This window comes from Cynocephalus volans, chromosome 3, assembly GCF_027409185.1.
Source record: "Cynocephalus volans isolate mCynVol1 chromosome 3, mCynVol1.pri, whole genome shotgun sequence".
Classification (NCBI taxonomy): domain Eukaryota; kingdom Metazoa; phylum Chordata; class Mammalia; order Dermoptera; family Cynocephalidae; genus Cynocephalus; species Cynocephalus volans.
In genome coordinates, this window is record NC_084462.1 from 3,169,513 (window position 1) to 3,190,695 (window position 21,183).

Here is a 21,183-nt window from a genome sequence, read left to right on the forward strand (position 1 = left end):
TATGGATGTGTCTGCATTAATTCTGAGTTTTTAAAATATCACATTAAAATATTGTTTGTCTTGATTGCTGAGGTTTTGGGCTTCCCCTTAAATTTTGGTCCCTTACCTTAGTCTCAGTCCAAGGGAAGGTGGGGGTAGGAATAGAGAATGGAGAAATAATGCATTTAAGAAATTATATAATAATCCCCCTTTGTTCTCTTGTTAACAAAAAAAATTAAAAATTGTATAATAAAATGAGAGAGAAGCCTTGATAATAATGTGCCATCGAATGTAGCACATGATGAACTCAACCCCTTTTTCATTTGGTCTAAATTAAAAGTAAAAAATAAACCATGTTTGATACAGAATACTGAATCTGCTCTACTGACCTATGAACTTGATTAACTCAACTAATATGTGTGGCTAGGAAAAGTTCTTTACTAGGAGTTTTCATCTTTGCAAATTTTCTTGGCTTGTGAAAAAAAAAGGCTGATTATAGATGATTTGCTTCTTAAAAAGTAAAGCAAAAGTCTTTAGTTTTCAAGCTCCCCAAGGGCTCCTCCAATTCAGACCTGAGGCAGGGGGGCTGAAGAGGCTGGTGATATAGACTGAATGTTTGTGTCACTCCAAAATTCATAGATTGAAACCTAATCCCCAATGGGATGGTATTAGGAGGTGGGATCTTTGGGAGATGATTAGGTCATGAGGGTGGAGCTTTTGTAACTGGGATTACTGTCCTCATAAAAGAGACCCCAGAGAACTCCCTCGTCTTCTGCTATGTGAGGACATAGCAAGAAGATGACTGTTTATGAACTAGGAACTTCACCGGACACTGAATCTGCTGGCACCTTGATCTTGGACTTCCCAGCCTCCAGAGCTGTGAGAAACAAATTTCTGTTGTTTGTAAGACACCCAGATTAGGGTATTTTGTTATAGCACGTTGAACGGACTAAGACAGTTGGGGAAGTGAGATGCTAGCAGGACCCCCCCCACACCAGCCCTGAAGTCTGTGGTGACAATTTGAGCTGTATCTTAAAAGAAGTAAAAAGCCATACAAGGCATGGAAGTAGAAAAGGAACTTCATCCAACCCCTCCCCTAATCCACACAGGTAATAATAGATCTGCAACAGAACCAGTGCCATTTTAGACAAGCCCAAGTACAAAATGGCACTGTCCACCTCCTCCCCTCCCCTCCCATGTTCTCTTTTACAAGCCTCATGGTTTTGGAGAAATTGAAACTTTCAGCACTTCCACATGTGCAGAACTCTCCATTCCCATGACCTAACTCAACGCCCACCCTGGAGTTACATCACCCAGCTCTTGGCACCAACATACCAATATCAGCTCCCACCACCCCAGGTTAGGTGCTGTTCCCATTTTCAGGGCAGCCCTGGGCTGCCTGCCACTTTGAGCGCAGCCCAGCAGATTTTCTTCCTTTAATAAACCTTGATTGGTACCAGTATCTTGGCTCACTTTCAGGTAGAAGTTGAAGCCCCCCTCCTGGCCCCCGTCATGTAAAGCACTTCAGAATCTCACTGTCATCCAAAGGAGCACCCTTTTCAGTTTCCACACATGTTCTCCCAGGCAGTCCCAAATGCAGAAGGCTTTTTGATGGTGGTAGGCAGGGGAAGGTGTTTGCCAATGACGGTTGACTTTGAAGTAAGTGCTTGAGCCTTAACCCCTCAGCATTCTTGCTCGTGAAAGACCCTCCACTTCTGCCGCTTCCTTCACAGGGAGCATCTTGGACTTCAGCCACAGTGCTGCTTCTTCTCTTCTCTTCCCTTTCACTCCTCTCCTCCTTTGCCCTTCCCTCCTGAAGAGTCACCCAGAGACCCTCAGCTCTTCTCACTGTTATGTGCAGTGATCCAGCCTTTTCCATCCCCACCGCCAAACCCCACTGCAAGCCCTGCTCAGCCTAACAACCTCTGCTGCTGATGTGCAGAGCAAACAGCAGCTGCTTCCCTGTAAGCAGCACTTACCCTCCTGTTTGCTGGGTAGAAAACAGATGAGGGGCAGAGGAGGGCAAGAGCAAATAAAGAGACCAGCGTAGGGGCAGGAGGAGAGGCACTTGTGACAGGCCCGAGTGTCTGCATTTGTTGTTCCCTTCACCAGGTGGAACGCTCTACCTCTACTACCTGCATGACTCCCTCCCTCAATGCTTCTGGTCTGTGACCTGATTTACCTCCCTACCTGGCCTCTCCTGACCAGCTGATGGAAAATAAAACCTCTCTCAGGCATTCTCTGTCCGCTTATCCTGCTTTATTCACCTTTGTAGCATTAAATGCCCCCAATGAAACATCACATATTAATACATTTATTGTTTTTCTCCTCCACTAGAAAAAAAAAAAAAGCTACATGAAAACAGGGACTTTCTATGACTTGTTCAATATTGTAGTCTGGGAATCTAGAATGGTGCCTGGCACATAGCAGGTTCTCAATAAGTATTTGTTGAATGAATGAATGAATGTCCAGGGGAAAGAGCACATAAAATTCACATACAATGAAATGCACAAAACTTAAGTTGCATTTTTCAAAGAGTTTTGAGACATGCACACACCAGTGTAACCCAAGCCCCCAACAATATGCAGAACATTTGCCATCACCCATACCAATTCCCAGGCAGCGCTCACTCCCACCCCAAGAGGCAAGCAGCAAGTTCTGATTTCTTTATACCATCGACTAGTTCTGCTTGTTCTGGGATTTCATGTAAACAGAAGCATAAGAATGTGCTCACTGCTGTCCAGGTAGCAGCAATTGTTCCTTCTAATTGCTGAAGCAGGTACTATTGTTTGACTATAACAGTTTGTTTATCCATCCTCTTATTGAGGGACACCCAGGTTGTTTCTAGTTTGGGATTACTGCAAAAAAGCTGCTGTGAATATTGGCATGCAAATCTTTGTGTGAATATGTGCTTTCATTTCTCTGGGAGAAATCCTTAGGAGTTGGATTGTGGGCCATAGAGTGATCATGTTTAATATCATCAGAAACTGCCAGACCTTTTCCCATAGTGGTACCATTTTACGTTCCCATCAACAATGTATGAGCATTCTAGGTACTCCGTAAGTTTTGCTATATCGTGGAGTTTTTGGTTTGTTTGTTTGTTTGTTTACTTAGGTATTTATTTTTTAGCCAATCTGGTAGGTGTGTAGTAGTGTCTGATTGCAGTTTTAAATTTGCCTTTCTCTCACGACTAAAGAAGTTGAACATCTTCTCCTCTACTTATTGGCCATTTGTGTCTTCTGTTGTAAAGTAGACCTGTTTAAGTTTTTCATCTGGAGGAGACCAGTCCTCAAATATTTTAATCTCTTAAATAACTTACATAGAGGATTAACTTTCCCATTTGTATTAGTTCCACAGGTCTGCTATAATAAAGGACTATGAACTGGGTGGCTTGAAACTACAAAATGTATAGTCTTACAGTTCTTGAGGCTAGAAGTCTGAAATCAAGGTGTCGCCTTGACCATGCTTCCTCTGAGACTCTGAATAGAATCTTTCCTTGCCTCTTCCTGGCTTATGGTGGTGGTTGCCAATCCTTGGCAATCCTTAGCCATCCTTGGCTTGTAGCTGCCATACTCCCTTCTCTGTCTCGGTCTTCACATGGCCTTCTCCCTGTGTGTCTGTCTTTATATTGTCTTCCCACTTCTTATAAGGACCCCGATCATATTGGATTAAGGACCCACTCTCCTCCAGGATGACCTCATCTTAACTAATTACATCTGCAATGACTCTCTTTCTAAATAAGATCACCTTCTGAGGTACTGGAAGCTAGGACCTCAACATATCTTTTGGGGGTGGGGACACAATTCAATCCATAACACCATGGATTCAGTGGCCTGGTCTTTGAATTATGTCCAAGCTTCATGTCCCATGCATTCTGAAAGTGGGAGCACATTTTTCGGTACCAACTTTGGGACAGATACTGGGCATGAAATGGAATTGCCATCTTGATGATGTAAGGTGAGGAATCTGACCCATCCATAGCCCAGAGCGGTCACGTAACTGACCTAAACTTGGACAGCTGGGGAACGGGCATCCAGGGCTGTGGGATTCCACATTTCGCGCCACGCCCACGCTTTCCCAGGTCCCAGGTCAGTTCTCTAATGGGCCTCAAGGTGGCGCTCTAGAGCAAATGATGGATTCTAGTAACTGGGGTTTCAAATGACCTCCCTGGGGTGGTTCGCGGGGCATCTCAAACCCGACCATGCACACAAATGACCAGGGGATTTTGTGAAAATGCAGCTTCTGGTTTGCTTGGTCTGGAGTGGGATTTAGAATTTGCCTTTCTAACACAATTCGGCTTTAGGCAGCAAGGGCTTAAGTAGAATGAACAGTCCTCTCCACACCTGTGCAGGCAGCTCCGCGAACTCCAGGACAGTAATAATGACGTTCATAATGATCACAGAAACAGCCGTTTTTACACGCTCGTGCTGTGCCAGCCTCTGTGCTCCTGCCTTTGCCTTTATGTGCGTTCTCTCTTTTAATTCATCTACGTGAATGTTTCTACCTACGTAGACGTATTCATCTACGAGCCATTTTACAGAACAGGAAACAGGCAAAGAATTGAACTAGGGGACAGACACTATCCATGGGGGACTCAGCCTAGGGCTTGAGGGAAGAGAGCTGGGAGCTCTGGATGACTAACTTCCAGGCCAAGGGGTGTGGGTGGGGGGCCCTTAGGTGTCTGGAAGTGGAGGGAGAGGGAGGTCAAGGATCTGCAAAGGAAGCCTTCCTTAGAACTCACCACAGGACTCCATCCTTCCTCTCTCTCTCTCTCTCTCTCTCTCTCTGCCTCTCTCTGGGTCTCTCTTTTTCTCTTCATCTTTTTAGGATTCTCTCTCTCTCTTTCTCCTTCCTTCCTTCCTTCCTTCCATCCATCTCTTGTTTTTCCTCAGTCCCTCCTGTTCCCTCTCCATCTCCCTGTATCCTTCCTTGGTCCCTCTATGGTTCTATGTTTCTCTCTCTCTCTAAAGCTCTCCAAAGCCAGCTCTTTCCCTCTTTCTGAGTTCTCTCTCTCTTTAAATCTGAATCTGTGTGTCTCTGAGTCGCTTTCTCTAAATATCTCTGAGCCTATCTGCCTTAAATCTGTTCTAGTCTCTCTCCCTCTCTTTTTCCCCTACCTCATTCTCCTCCTCCTTCTTCTCCCCCCATCTGTCTGTCTCTCTCTTTCTCTGAGTCTATTTTAATCTCTTCGAGTCTGTCTTTAAATCTCTTCTAGTCTCTATTTCTTTAAAGTTCTCAGTGTCTCTTTCTCTTCCCATCATCTCACATCTCTTTAGCTTTGGCTCTGTGTCCTACGTTTGCATTTGTTGGCTCAAATGAGCATTGCGGTTATGGGCATAAGCTCAGGACTCCTACTCCTTTGATTCAAATCCTAGCTTTTCCAAGTACCACCTGTAGAAATTAAGCCAAATTTACCCATCCTTCCTTCCCCTAAGCCTCCTGACTTGTCGAGAGCCTCCCTCACAAGGTTGCTCTCAGAACCGGGACAGATAGGCATGCACTGAAGGCAGCGAGGTGTCTGACACTCCATAAATGCTAGCTGTGGTCATCATCGTCATTATTGCTGCTAATAAAAGGTAACCCACAGCCAGCCTCTCTGCAGCCAACAATTAGATGCATATCTGGTGTGTGGAATGCATGGGGAGGATCCTCCCACCAGTAAAATCGGGGCCACTCCCTGACTTCAGTTTCTGGCTAGGATCAAGCACCCCAAGACCGAGGGCACCGGGTGGAGGATGTGCCAGCTTTCTGAGCCACACCCGCCGACACGTTTTGCCATTAGTGGAAGCCTCTCTCAGATCCTGGGCCAATTCTGTGCATTTCAGGGGGATGTATAATCAAGGCAGAATCAGCCACAGTGGGGCTAGATGCAGTGTCTGGTTTAACAAATTAGGGATATAAAATAGCATCAGAAGGTGGCCACAGTGGGCAGGAACCACAAAACACATACACACTCCCCTAACCTCACAGGAGAGCTCAGCTCCAGGACAATATCCGTGCAAAGTATGGCTTGACCATTTGACAAGCTTACTTTTTACTCACTGTAGACCTTAGGTAAAACGTGCATCATTATCATCGCTGGCTTGGACAGAATCCCTCTTTCATTCGCCCTTCCTCTTTCTCTCCCTCCCTCTCCTTCCTTCCGCTCACTCTTCCCTCAGTCTTACGAAACGAGCAGTGTGGTTCTTATGTGCGTGTAATTTTATTTTATGTGGTTGGCATTGGATGATATATCTCATTCTATTCTAAGTCACTTTTCAAACAGCACTATGTTTTTAAGACCCATCCACGTTGCTCACTGTTCACACATCGGCCTACTGAATGTACCTGCTGCACAGAAACTCCATGGGGGGGGGGTGTCCATCACACTCAGACAATTCCTCTAATAATGGACACCCAATGGCTTCCAGCTTCCGGCCACCACAAAGAACACTGCAAGGCACAAACGTGTACGTGTCCCCTTGTGGGTGTGTAAGAATTTCTTTGGGACGTGTAGCCAGGAGAGAAGTTGCTGAGTCAAAGGGTGTGTGTATATTAATTTGATGAAAGAGTGCCCGATCTGTCTTCAGAACTGGAAGCAACACACGAACCCCACTTGCAGTCCAACATTCTAAGGCCCGTCGATTCCTGACAACGCTCTGAACTCTCCATGCTCCTCATTTTCCCCAGTCTAATTGGTGTCAAGTGATATTTCATTGTTGTTTCAAGTTACATTTTGCTGACAACTATGAGTTTAAACATCTCCTCATCTGCATGTTAGCTTTTGGAATGCTACCTGTTTATATCTTTTATCCATTTTCTCATAAGTATGTTCTTCTTTTTTCTTATTAATTCACAGATGCTTCTTGCATATTAAAGGTAATAGTCCTTTGTCCATTTTGGATATTACAAATAACTTCTCCTATTCTGATAAATGCCTATTAATTGTCCATTTTATTCTCCTTTAAACCAATACTCTTAATTTTGATATAATCTAGCCAATAATGTTTTGTCTTATGACTTGTGCTTTTGAAGTCTTAGGAAGTCATTCTCTGTCACAGAGATTCAAAGATACTCACCTTGATTTTCTTCTATTAACTACCTTTAATGTAGTGGTCTTCAGTACATCTGGAGTCCACCTTCGTGAGTGGTGTTAGATAAGAATCTAGGCTTATTTTTCTCTTCACAGTGAACCATTTTCCCCAACACCATTTACTAAGTATATCATCATTCCCCCATTAATTTGAGTTGCTATTTTATCATATCTGAATTTGCTGTATATCACATTGATTTCTTATGGGTCTCTTGCTGAGATCTCTCTTCTGCCTCACTGGCCCACTTGTCTGTTCTTGCACTAATCTCACCCTTTTTACAAAAATCATTAATTTTGTTTTGTAGTATGTCTTGATATTTAGTACGGCAAGAAGCTTATTTCTTGCACCACAACAGGCCTATTCTTCTCACCACTTAACTCACCGTGCAGGAAGTGCATGGAACCTCTCCACCCTTAATAGAAACTATTTACAGAAAACTGTCTGATTCTGGACATCCCTCCTGGTTCTAGAGCCAGTCTTCTTGTTGGAAAAGACACATCTTCATCCAGGAAGAGAAAGCCGAGGCTGCACAGAAAAATCTGCACAATGTCTCAGCTGAGCTTTCAGTTTCTAGGAACTTCTTCTCTCTCACCATCCCCTCTGTATCAGCATATTAGAAAACCAACTACAGAAGTCCAGACACCCAAGATTTTACTCTCCTTGTTCCATGTCCTGATGTCGGAAGTCATGGAGCACTTAAGGGACTCATCAAGAATGTGAGCTGCTTTTCGCTTCTTGTGATCTCATCTTTATCCTGTCATTTTTACCCTCATCGTGCAAGGTGGCTGGTACATCTTGGGGCACCCACATTCTAGTTGAGAAGTGGGGGAAGGTCCAAACATTACTTTCTCTCTTTTTTCAGTAAAACAAAAACTTCCCAGGAAACTCCAGCCAATAGGTTTCACCTTACATCTTACTGCTTAGAACTGGATCACATGGCCACCCAGATGTTTCAAGGTCAATTGCCTACCTAAGCAATAGTTGGGCTGGGCTGGTAATGCAGTGGGAAGAAGGATGAATATATCTGAGTTGCGTCTAGCTTGCCCTGTGCCGAGTCAGACAAGTTCACCAAACAGCAGCCTCTGCCTCTTGGTCAACATATCTCTCTCCTGATCTCCTGTTTGTCCTTGAGCCTGAACCCGATCTGGAATGCATCCAGGTTCTGTCATCAGCAGGACAGGCATGCGGATATTGTTTGCATCTTTAGTGGGTGGAGAATCAAGCACGCTGCTTCTCCTAAACTCTTTTCACCACAATTTTAGCAATGTTACATCAGCACATTACCTGTAGACTGTTAAAGAAACTCGATGCTACCCAGATGCCTATTCATAGTAAAAATGTGTAATTAATTGGAGACCATTTACACAACGGTATACTCTGCAGCAATGAGAATGAAACATTTACAACCATAAACAAAAATCTGGATGAACTACACAAATATAATATTGAGCAAAAGAAACTAAACACACAAAAAGACACTAATTTTATTGATACAATGTATTATATTTCTATAAATCTATTATGTAAATAAATTTGTGTTTATTAGCATGTAGTTCATAAACAGGCAAAACTAATTTATGGTGATAGAAGTCACGTGTGGGATACGCTTGTGTGGGACAGTGACTGCAAGGGGAACTCTAAGGGGGAGCTGGTCATATTCTATTGTTCTATCTGGGTGCTCGTTACAAGGGTGTGTGTTCTGTTTCATAAAAGTTGGAACTTATGATACTTTTAAATGTGCACAATTCTGTATGCATGTTATTCTTCAATAAAAAGTTAATTTAAAATGTTGCTGGAAGGGCACCTATGGCAGACGCCATTGGTTGTTTACCCAATATCCCTCCTTCTTTGATAGGAGAACCCTGATTTTACTCAAGGAACAGCCCTACTTGTTTGGGGGGAGGTTATAGTGTCAACCTCAGAAGATAAATCCTGATTGGTCCAAATCAACCATGTTAATTCCATTCCCCTAACCTGTGACTGGTTTAGGAAAGGACATGTGAACTAATTCTGGCCAACAGGAACAAAGGAAATTCTGCTGGGGTGGCTTCTGGAAAAGTGTCATCCTTCTCAGAGACAGACCCACAACAATCATTAATCTTGAGTATCGTGACCCCACATGTGGGAGAACCAAGAGATGCAGAGAGAAATGGAACTGGAGCCTTAATGCCCTGTGCCTGGACTGCCCTTACCTGGATTTCTTGGCATGTGAGTTTAACACTTTACTTACTATTTAAGACAGTGTGAATCTTCTCTTACTTATTGCCAAAAGCAGCTTAATCAGGAGCCCCTCATTTTTGGAAAATGTGCTCAAGATTGTCCCTTAGCTAGGATTCAGCGCTTATCTCTTTTTTTTTTTTACTATTCCAAATTTGAATTACCTCTGTCACCTGGAATTATGTCAGTAGTATTTGCCCGTATTTTGTACCATACCACCCATCTTATGCTTGCTTTTAGAGAACAGTTGGAGTTGGGCCAAGTCCACATCTGTCACAGCACACTGGATATTAATTGCTAGGTTGGCTACCACCAAGATCAGAGATGGCTCACTGACTAGGTCAATGTTCCCAACCCTGGCACCTCAACCTTTGTGTAATGCTCCTCCAAATTGTTGTGAGGACTTGTAAATGGCTGGGCACAAAAGAAAAGATACTGATGATGACAATTATCATTATATCATTTTTATTAATGTCTTCTTCTCTCACACCGTTGACTGTTTACCCAGCTGTCATCTCTCGCCCCTCCTTCTTTGCCGGCAGAGACTGCACTCCATGATAGAGAAATGCCAGAAACTCATCTTCCCAGCTTCTCTGAAAGCTAGAGCGTGGGCATTGAGACCCTCTCCAATAAGGACTCATTGAGACCCAAGCATAAATCTGGGGGGTGGGGGTGGTGAATTCTGGGAAAGATTTCCTTTCTTAATGGAAACAACTCTGCCAGGAGAGCCTCTCCTTTTTGCCTTTTGCTGTGCTGTGTGAGGATGTGATGCCTAGAGCTGTGGCAGCCATTTGGCAACCATGAGATTGCAAGCCTGAAGAACAACAAGCCTGAAGAAGAAGAAAGCTGTCATGTTTTCTTCCGCCTGCTAAAAAGTAAGCTCAAGGAAGGCAGGGTTTTGTGGGGGTTTTTTGGGGGGGGGTCTGTTTTGTTAATTACTCTATCCCAAGTGTCTATAATATTACCTGGCTCTCGTAGGTGCTCATAGTTGAAGAAATGAATGGATAAAAGAATGAATGCAGAGCGTGGTAGAGATGAAAGATGGGTCCCTAATGACGTCATTTAGGCACCACATCAACCATATTACTGCCCTCTTTTTCAGTTTCCTGTTACGTGAAATAATAAATGTCCTTATTATTTAATCCACTTTTAGCTGGGTGTTTTGTTACTGTTAGGATCCTTAATGTAGTTCCTTTTCTAGAGTTTGATTTCCAAGGAATTCCCTGGAATGACTTGCTGTGTCCGCCCCACGGAGTACACTATGGAATCTTGGAGCTGGATTGGCACTTGCAGATTATTACATTCTAATCTTCCCATCTTATGGATGAAGTACCTGAAGTCCAGAAAGAGTACAAGGCTTTATAGAGGTCACTCAGAAAGTTCTGGAGACTAATGTCTGTCTGTCTCTTTTTTTTAATTTAAAAATTCCTTAATTTTTAATTCATGGTACCACTACCACAATTTACAGGGCAATATACCTGATAATGATAAGAAAAAACAATGAAAAGAAAAACCTATAACAGATAAAAGACCTCAGGAATGTACATCTAATTGACACTACATTGCATTTATCAATAGCTGCACTTTTTGCAAACTGTGGCTATGACAGTCCTGAACAAGAAGGGTTTCATATTTAAGCTGCAGAAACTTTTCTGACTATGGATCATTGCTCCTTCTGTGGCAGATTTTTATGGTTCCTCTAATGCACTCGAGACAACTGTGTCAAAGTAACTTGCAGCTTTCCTGGCAACTCCTTGCTCTCTCTCCTGCTATGAACGTAGCCCTTTTCGGCTGTTTTTAGAACCTTCTGCTACCGTATCCACCACTTCCACCACCAGATCCATAACCACCACCATAGGGACTTGCCTGAGCTTCTTCCACCAAAACTAACCCACCTCGTGGGTCCATAGTTTGATTGCTGTTGTCCACTATACTTTCCAAAATCATTATCGTTCCCACCACCACCATAGTTACCACCGCCAAAATTTCCTCCTCCATTATAATTATCACATACCCCACCACTGCCACCATATCCACCACCTTGGTTTCCATATCCTGGCCCACCACCACCATAGCACCCTCTACTGCTGTAACCAGGATCATCACCATAGTTGCCACCATCACCTCCAAATCCATTATCTGCCATCCCCTCCTCCAGAACTACCTCTGCTGCCACCACCTCCACCAGCATAGCCTCCTCTTCCACCAAAGTTTCCACCATGGCCAAAATTACCTCCACCACCTTCAAAATTTCCTCCATGATCCATAAACTTGCCAGACCCATCTCCATGACCTCTTTGTAATCCAGCAGACTGCATCTCTTGTTTAGAAAGAGCTTTTTTCACTTCACAATTATGCCCATCAATAGTGTGAATTTTTGAAAAACAATTTTATCAACTGTATCATGATCATCAAAAGCTACAAAAGAAAATCCTCTCTTTTTCCTACTCTGCCTGTCTTCCATAACTGCTATGGCTTCATTCTTGCCTTCTTAGGGCCCTTGTCCCATCCACTGCTATTAGAGAGGGGGTACCTGGGGGACTCATGTTGTACTGTGTGGCCGTGCCTTTCTGGGCCACAGCTGATTACCCACAGTCAGCACCTGACCCAAGAGCAGCCAATCAGATTTCCTTCCTCCAGGGGCTGTGAACTAAGAAAAGGCAAGAACTGGAGCCAGTCGCAGAGGGAGGCAGGAGGTGCTCGGAAACGCCACCTGCAGTCAGCATGATGAGGAAACAGAGCATGCCCATTGGAGAAAATGAGGAGAGAGACCATGAAAGAAACATCATTAGGAGAAAAGAGAGATTCTCCAGGCAGCTGCACCTGCCCTGACATTTTCCAATCTAAATTCACTGATACTCTTCTGATAACCCACCTCTCTTTCCACCCTGGCCAATAAATAGCTCGTATTGTTCTCCACAAAGACCCAGAATGATCTTAGCACATAAACTGGATCATGTCACTACCTGGCTGAGAAACCTCCAATGGTTTCCCAATCTCTTAGGGAAAACGAATAAACAAGCCTCCAGGTATCTTGATCTTCTTTCAGTTCCTGAGAAACGCCCAGCCTGTTCCCATCTCAGAGACTTTGCACGTGTCCTTCCTTCCGTCTTCAGTACCAGTGCCCGAGATACTCACAGGGCTAGTTACTAATAGGTCTGCAACATCACCAGCGCCACTTTAGACAAGCCCGAGTACAAAATGGCGCCACCCACCTCCTCCCTTCCCCCCTTCCCTTTACAAGCAGCCTCCTAACTTAGACAGAAACCCCTTTTGCTTCCACAAGGACGCAGTTCCCCACCCTCATCCACGTTAGCATAATGCCCCTCCTTGATGGCATCACCCAGCTCTTGGTGCCGACATACCAATATATGCTCTGCCACCCCCACACCTGGTGCTGTCCACCATTTTCAGGGCAGCCCTGGGCCCTGTGCCACTCTGAGCACAGCCCGGCAGATTTTCTTTCTTTAATAAAGCTTGAACAGTACCCGGCATCTTGGCTCACTTTCTTTCAGTTACTTTTCATCCTGTAGGTTAAGCTCAAAGGCCACCTCCTCAGAAAGGCCCTTGATATTAGTTTCCTGTGGCTGCTGTAACAAATTTAGTGGCTTAAAGCATCACAGATGTATTCTCTTACAATTCTAGAGGTCAGCAGTCCAAAGTGAGATTTACTGGGCAGGGCTGGTTCCTTCCAGAGGCCCTAGGGGAAAATCCTTTCCTGTGCCCTTCCAGGTTCTAGGGGCCACCGATATCCCTAGCCTCATGGCCCCTTCCTTCATCTTCAAAACCAGCAGCATGGCATCCTCCAGTCTCTCTCTCTCATTCTGAGCCTCCTCCTCCCTTCTATAAGGACACTTGTGATTATACTGGTTTCACTCATATAATGCAGGATAATCTTCCCACCTCAACATCCTTCATTTAGTCACATCAGCAAAGTCTCTTTGCTATATAAAGTAACATATTCACAGGTTCCAGAAATTAGGATGAGGACGTTTTTGGAGGGACCACTGTGCTGCTTTTTACACCCAATATAAAGTGATCTCCTCCCCTCCCCCAAATTTGTTTTCTTTCCTCATGTCCTTTTCTTGTTTTATTCGTATCACTCACATAATTATTATAGTACATACATATTTATCTATCTCTTTATTGTTTGAGCTTCATGAAATAGGATTTTTTTTTTTTTTGGTTTGTTTTGTCTGTTGCAGTATCCCCATCTCCTGTAACAATTCCTGGCCCCAAAGCAAGCAGATCATTATGTAGCCAATGAAGAAAATGAAAAGTAGCTTGATTGAATATCTGTTTCTTGCGACCCAAATTACCTAATAGAGCAAACACATTATCCCAGAGGGGAAAGGCGGATCGTTTGCAGCCCGGTGCAGGAAAGAAACATACACAGAGTCCACGTATCCTCAGATGCTTTATTTCTGGGACTAAATTTGGGTCACAGCTGCAGAGAAGAGATGGTTTCTGGGCTTGAGGACAGAAGCACTGGGGAAACTGAGATGCAACCCTGCCCTGGTCATTGTGGGAATTGTCCCCAGGATCCAAATAGAGAGACGGGCTCAGTCCTCTGCTGGGGAAGGGGATTCTGATTCCAGGACACATGGGGACAGGAACTAGAAAGATCAACATCCTCAGCATCCTTGGGAAGGAATAGGGATCTGGAAGGACTGTTGGGGTCCCTGCAGGGGCTGGGGGATGCCAGCACGTTGGGTCCTGGGACGACTCATTAGTTGGACCGGATGGTATCTTGGATCCACTTGGTGAACTGGCAGAGGTTGGTGTAGACCCCGGGTTTGTTGGGCTGGCCACAGGGGAAATCTCCCCAGGACACAAGGCCCTGCAGGGAGCCATTGCAGACCACAGGGCCCCCAGAATCACCCTGTTGGGGAGAAAGGGAGGAGGCATGAGAGAGTTAGAGATACACACAGATGAAGAAGGACCAGGGCAGCAAGAGACAGACACACACAGATGTGAAGTCCAGAGAGGAAGAGATGCAGAAGTAGACAGAGATGGAGATGCAGGTGAAGGGGGAGAGATTGAGAGGAAGAACATTATTAATGTTTCACCCCAAGTCCAACCTTTAGAAACCTTCCTTGTCCTTCTGTACCCCCCCCCCAGTTCTCTCTATGTCCAAACATCTTCATTCCTGGGGTCTAGGACCCTTCCTCTCAGTGTCTTGCATCTTTGTCTCTACTCCCTGCCTCAGTCTGTCTCTATCTCTCTCTCGCTCTCCCCCACAGACTTTGCATGTCTTATTTCTCCTACTGGACACTCTTTCCTTTCTTCCTCACTCTTCAGCCATCCTTGAGACCAATCCTTCCTGTACTCATATTTCACTTTTGCAGAAACGCAGTTCTCAGTCCCTGGATGACAGCTTCTCAACCCAGGCACCGCTGACTTGTGGGGCTGGAAAATTCTTTGCTGTGGGGGGCTGTCCTGTGCATTGTAGGATGTTCAGCAGCATCCCTGGCCTCCACCCGCTAGATGCCAGCAATATCCCCCTCCATGCAGTTGTGACAACTAAAAATGTCTCCAAGCATTGCCAAAATGTCCCCTGCGGGTACAAATCACCTCCAGTTGAGAATCACTTTCTTGGACTAATTAATTTGTGTTGCCTGTTCTAATTCCCTGTAGCTTCCTATAATTACCTTCCTATAATAATACTCACTGCTCTTCACTGTCATTAGTTATTATGTTAGTGCAAAATATGAGAAACTGTGCAGAGTCCTGGTATCAATTACAAGGAAGCCTGAGACCTGGCCTCTTTCTGCATTAGCAAATACTGTTCCAAGGAAAATGAGCTTGGCTGCCTCGACCTCTGAATTTCAGCTTTCTTGTGGTTTAATGTTTCTCATTTTTTGTTTGATATTCCTCCAGAGTTTCTTTTGAGCGGCTGTTAGTTAACTGCTCTGAAACTTGTGCACCTTGTCTCTAAAATAGAGCTAATAATAAGGGCTAAACGAGTTAATGAGTTGATGCCTGTAAACTACTGCCATGTCTGGTGATGATTTAGCTGCCGTTATTATTGTACTATTAGTATTCGTATTGCTGCAGTTGTTATTATTTCTTGCTTGTAGCTTTCAGTAGTCACACTGAGACCACACGCTGATATGAAAAAGCACCTTGAGATCTGGAAAAACATGATGTTAACCTTGACTACAGAAAAGCTAAATAATCTAAAATGCTGGAATTCCAGTTAGATGTGCTTTCCTCTTCTGATAAAAATGCCACCCCACCCCCACCCCTACATCCAGGTGCTTAGAGTGTTAAGGAGGGATAGGAGATAAACCTGGGAGACCTGGGAAGTTGTTGCAATTGTCAAGTTTGTAATATTTTGGGACTTTTTACCACCCTTACCATGAGACTAGAGAGCTGCCTGAGCCCACAGTTTACTAAATGCCAAAACTACTGATGAACTGTCCTTCCTGCTAAAGGAGAGCTTTCAATTTACATTCGTCTAAAGCCTGAAAACGGGGAGGGTCCTGATTGTTATAACAGCTTAATTTTAATTTCTACCTCAACAGACATAGCCTTATAAGAACATAGAAAAGTTTCGCGTTGGTGATCAAGAAATATTCATTAAACATTGGCCCTCACCCACCTCTCCAGCCTCAGCTCCTACTGCTTCTCCCCACCTCGGTTCCCCAGTACACCACCAATTTCTTTCTGTTCTTTGAATCAGCCGTACTCTTCCCTGCCTCAAGGTCTTTGCACGTGTGACTTTCTTTCCTCTGTGCTCCAACGCCACCTCTCTAGGAAGGTCTTCCTGACCACCCTTTTAAATATTGGACCCCCATTATTTGCTATCATATAACCATGTTTTGTTTTCTGATTAACCTTTACACTCTCTGAAATGACCCTATTTCTTGATCACAGGACTTTGTTTTGTTTCGTTTCCTTTTTTACCTGTCTGCTCCTCCAGCCCTTCCAACAACTTTGTAACCAATCCCCTATATTAAACATTCTCTTTCTTAAATACTTGGCTTTGAGTTTCTGTTTTTTTTTTTTTTTCTCCTCAGGACATTGTACTAACATTTGTTGGAAAACTGTCATACAAGGGTATTCAAACAGTTTGTGGAAAAATAGAATTAAAGGATAATATGAATCTGTCCACGAACTTTTTGAAGTGCCCTGTATTACAGATTTTGTTGAAACATGACAACTGCCTCATGCTTGGACATTGCCAAAATAAATAAACTGAACTGTGATGTGTATTACGTGAAGGGTGCCCCTTAGATATGGTATCTTTATGCAGTGCACAACCTGCCTGACCATACAAGCTTCGTCTGTAACACAGTAGCCACTACCCACATGTGGCCATTGAGCACCTGAAACATGGCTAGTCTGAATAGATATGTGCTGCCAGTATAAAACACACACTGGCTTTTAAAGATTTAGCATAAAAAAAGAATAAAGTGTATCATTCATAATTGTTTTATATTTATTACATTTTAAAATTATGGTTTTTGGGATGCACTGAGGTAAAAAAAAATACATTATTAAGTTAATTTCACCTGTTTTAGCTTTTACTTGTTTTTATTCTTTTTTACTTTTTAAAATGTAGCTACCAGAGAATTTAAAATGGCATGTGGCTCACGTATTTCTATTAGACAGCACTGCTCTCTGAGAGACTCACAATATTTCTAGTGGACAGCCCTGGATTGCCAGCACTTAGCAAACTTCCACATTACGTAGTTGGCATTCAGTGTCTATCTGCTGAAAGGAGAAGTCTTGAATCCTTACCTGGCAGGAGTCTCTGCCTGCCTCGTCACCGGCACAGAACATGGTGCAATCTATCTGTCCTGGGTATGCCTTCTTGCACCTTTCGTCACTTAGCACAGTGATGTTCAAGCACTGGAGGGCCTTGGGGAAGTTCACTGTCAAATAGGAACACAGTGAGAGGTGGAGAAAGATGGAGAGGGGCAGAGATGGGCAGGCATCAAGAGGAGCCTGAACACACCTTTGGGGCTGCTGGTTGTTCCCCAACCAGACACCAAGCACCTGGTCCCAGCAGATGGACAATGGGAGGAGATGTTGATGGGCTTGACATACTGAGAATCACGGATTCTTCTGTTCAGTTTGATGAGCATCAGGTCGTTGGAGTGGCCTGGGTGGGAGTAGCCAGGGTTGGGGATGGATTTGATCCCCCGGAACAACTGCTGCCCAGATTCATACATGGGTGACAGGGAACGATGGCCAAGACGGACTCTGAAAAGTCTGAGGAAGATGGTACAGATCACCGCCAGCTCTGATTATCCCCATATCCAATGTCAATCCTAACCCCATACCTAGTCCCAACCTTAATTCCACCCACATCGTCAACTGCAGCCCCAGCACCATTTCCAACTCTATCTTCCTTTCCAACCCCATGCCTATCCTCACCCTAATCATAACTCCAAAACTATTCCCATCTTATCCCCAACCCTAACCCCAACCCTAATCCTTTCCCCACCCAGAAATCATCAACATATGCATTCCCAACCTCAAATCTAATTATCCCCAATTCCAAATCCAACCACCCCCAACCTCACCCAAACTCTATCCCCACGCCATCTTCAATTCTACATCTATTCCCAATCCCAATCCTACCCCAACTCCATCTTTACTTCTACCCCATTCCAAACCCCACCCACCACCAATTCTAGAGCCAACCCTAGTCGGTCTCTATCCCAAACCATCAACATATGTATGCCCAACCCCAAATCCAACCTATCCTCAACCCCAAACCCACCTTTAACCCTAACTCCAATTCTTTAACCACCCTTGAAACATCATTTGCATTCCCAAATCCAACCCTAACTACTCTCATCCATCCATCTCCAATCCCATTCCAAACTCGAACTCCAATCCTATCTTCAGCTCTACTCATATTTCCAATCCCAGCCCCATCCCTGACCCCATTCAACCTCATCTTGATCCCTGCCCCACCCCACTCCCCAATTCTGAAGCCAACTCTAATCCCATTTCCATTCCAAACCATTCAATACACGTATATTCCTGAATGCAAATCCGACCCATCCCTAACTCACATTCCCTACCATAACCCTCTCCTCAATCTAACCTCATCCTCACCCTGCTCTCCTCCCCAACTCCATCCTTAATCCCATTCCCAACTTTACCTCCTCTTTCTCTCTCATCCCAACTCATCCCCACCAGACCCTCACCTCCAGGGCCCCAGTCCCTTCTACCCTTCCCCAGTCGGAGCCCCCACTCACTGCTTCCTACAGTGGGCTGCCGTGAGCAGCCACTGCGGATGCACCAACACGGCCCCGCAGTAGAGCTGGTTGGGTCCCAGCAACAGCTCCCCCTGCCATGGCTGGGAATTCTTCTCACAGTCGGTTCCATTCACGATGCGGCTGCTGCTGTCGTCTTCCCTAGTGTTATCCCTGGCCCCAGCTCCAAGGTCCTGATTGCTCCCAGAGGGCCCAGTAGCAGAGGGTTTGTCACAGGAAACAACATCATTTGCAAGGACAGGCACTGGGGGCAGAAAATGGGCAGGGCAGAGCTGAGAAGCGGGTCTTGGGCTCAGGGGCAGCTTGACTCAGAGGGGGGATCTTAGACTCAAGGGATTGGGCCAGCCAGAGAATGTCTGACCTTGGTAAGGTGCATATGCTGAAGGGGCAGGGCCAGGGCTATAGATGCGGCGCCCGGAAAATAAGAGCGAAGGCCTCAAAGACAGAGCCAGGCTCAGGTGGGGGTTACTGGACTCTGAATGGACCTCAAAAATTATTGGGATTGGCTACAGCTTAGGGGGTGGGACCAGGGGAGGGTAAAATTGGGTACAGGAGCCCTGGACAACTTCAGAGGCAGAGGCAGAGTTGTGGGGGCAAGTCTGGGGATGGGACGAGACAAGGGTTTTAGGAGTGAAACCTGGTCTTGAGAAATGGGGTCAGGTCTTAATGAATGGAATCATGGCTGGAGGCAACAGGTTGTGAGATGGGGGAAGGGCTTGGAATGAACTTGGGCAGGGCCAAGGCCAGGGTCGCCAGGGGAAGTCGTTCCTATAAATATCCCTGACTTTGTAAGGAGAGGTAGTGGCTGGGCTCTAGGAGCCGCCCACAGCATAGGGGGTGAAGCCTGGCCAAGAGGGGCGGGCCATAGAGGTGAGGCCTGACAGAGGAGTTGGGGGGAGTCCCTGCAGTCCAAGGGGGACCCTGGCTAAATGAAGTCTGGCCTAGAGTTGGGGAAGCAGGACCAGGAAACAGGCTCAGCTTTGGGGGCTGAGTGCAGGGACAGAGCAGGGCTGTTTTTCTGAATTCTCAAACACAAACGTGTCTCCTGAATTCTCCTACCAATACCCTCCTCCCACACACAGATGTACAGACAGACACAGATATCCCACTCCATCATCAGTCCCCCCATAGTCCATTCACTGGTTCATATTCTCGCTGATGACCCAGAGAAGTGAAGCCCTAGCGCTGTCTTCATTCACCAACTCACCCCAAGAAATGTGCACTCAGTCACAGTCACGGCCAGGCACACACGCAGTTCCACATAGAAACATGCATTGTCTCCATAGTTGCAGCCAAAGCTCAGCTCTGTTTCCTGGTACATGTGCTCCTCAGGTACACACATTCCAGGACAGCCTTGCAGAATCTCATGCACCCATCCACAGCATCTGTGTGCAGGTGCCATGTGTGCAAAGGTGTGAAGACAGCCACATATACTTCTGCACACAAGCACGTTGATGTGGTGAGAAGATTACACTCTGTAGACATTTACCTGCCCATACCCAGCATGGTACAGTGCAAGTAAGTCACCTAGCACCCATCTTCACACAACCACAGTCCCATAGTGGAAGCCACTTCTGCACATGCCATCCCTGGGGGCAGGGACAGGAACTCCAGACACAGAGCTGTACTACCAAACATACAGTAGCATTCACACAGCCCCACACAAACACACAGTCACATACAGTCACCCCTACACACAGCCTCAAGCAGTTACACGGTCACAAATATAGACACTTTTAATCTCACACCCAGCCACAATCACATATCACAAAAGGCTACCCACAAGCACAGTCACATATTTTCATGGCAATGACGCCTTTTGTCTCATGTAATCCAGTGACACAGGGTCAAGAACCTCAGATATCTGTAGTTATACACAAAGCCAAGTAGCCATACATGGCCAAACATACAGTCACCTTTGTAGTGCCACGTACATTCACCCACATTGTTGTAGAGCCGCACATAATTGTACAGGCACACACACCCAATCACATAGTCACGTATACAGCCTCAAATGGTCAGTTCCATCTGCCACACAGGGTCACTTGATATGGGAAAAGGCACCCATCCTCCATTCCCACACACTCAAGGTGGCAGTCACATGGCCCCACAAAATCATGCAACCACAAATACAGACACAGACTCACATTCACCCAGTTGTGGAACCATACCCAGTCTCACATAATTTTCCATGGGACAGGCACTCCAGACAGTCGTGCACACACACACACACACACACACACACACACACACACACACACACACACACACGCACGAGAGTTCTGGTTACCTGTGACCCCCAGAATCAGGGCTGTGAGCAGAACATTGAGCATCCACTTCCAGGACGGTCCTGCTGTAACCATGGCAGCTGCACCTGGTTGGAGGGATGTCAAAGGGTGGGGAGGCCCAGGTGATTCTAAGAGCCTTTAACCCACTTCCCCTTCCTCCCTTACCTGACTTCCCAGGGTGGAGAGGGACCACACGGACACTGTCCCTCCATTAATGCTGAGTTGAGACCCAGACACTACAGAGTTCAGAGGAAATGAAGTCCAGCAGCCTCCAGGTGGGGTCAGGAGGGAGGACAGAGAGAGAGACGGGGTTCCAGACACAGAGACACCTCTCCCTCCCTGCCTGCTGAGTTCCCCTCCCCAGGCCTCACCTGCTTAGTCCCCCAGGTA

The 21,183-nt window shown here is 45.5% G+C and overlaps 1 protein-coding gene and 1 pseudogene across 1 annotated transcript; both read right to left on the minus strand.

Moving 5' to 3' along the window:
• Window positions 1-11,066: 11,066 nt before the first annotated feature.
• On the minus strand, window positions 11,067-11,815 carry LOC134371849 (heterogeneous nuclear ribonucleoprotein A3-like; annotated as a pseudogene).
• Window positions 11,816-13,708: 1,893 nt separating this feature from the next.
• Window positions 13,709-20,868, minus strand: KLK5 (kallikrein related peptidase 5). Its single transcript, XM_063092234.1, has 5 exons — window positions 20,796-20,868; window positions 18,488-18,749; window positions 17,233-17,489; window positions 17,016-17,149; window positions 13,709-14,151 (listed from the first exon to the last, which is right to left on the minus strand). The coding sequence occupies exons 1-5, from the start codon at window positions 20,866-20,868 to the stop codon at window positions 13,999-14,001; spliced, it is 879 nt and encodes a 292-aa protein (XP_062948304.1). The 3' UTR covers window positions 13,709-13,998.
• Window positions 20,869-21,183: the final 315 nt, after the last annotated feature.

Bases quoted from the DNA above. Each gene is read 5' to 3' on its own strand.
- KLK5 (XM_063092234.1), bottom strand. From the start codon at position 20,868: ATGGTTACAGCAGGACCGTCCTGGAAGTGGATGCTCAATGTTCTGCTC. The intron at 17,490-18,487 runs GTGAGTGGGGGC...CATCTTCCTCAG, and splicing joins GCAGCCCACTGTAGGAAGCA to ACTTTTCAGAGTCCGTCTTG. The intron at 14,152-17,015 runs GTAAGGATTCAA...TCTCCCCAACAG, and splicing joins CAGGCAGAGACTCCTGCCAG to GGTGATTCTGGGGGCCCTGT.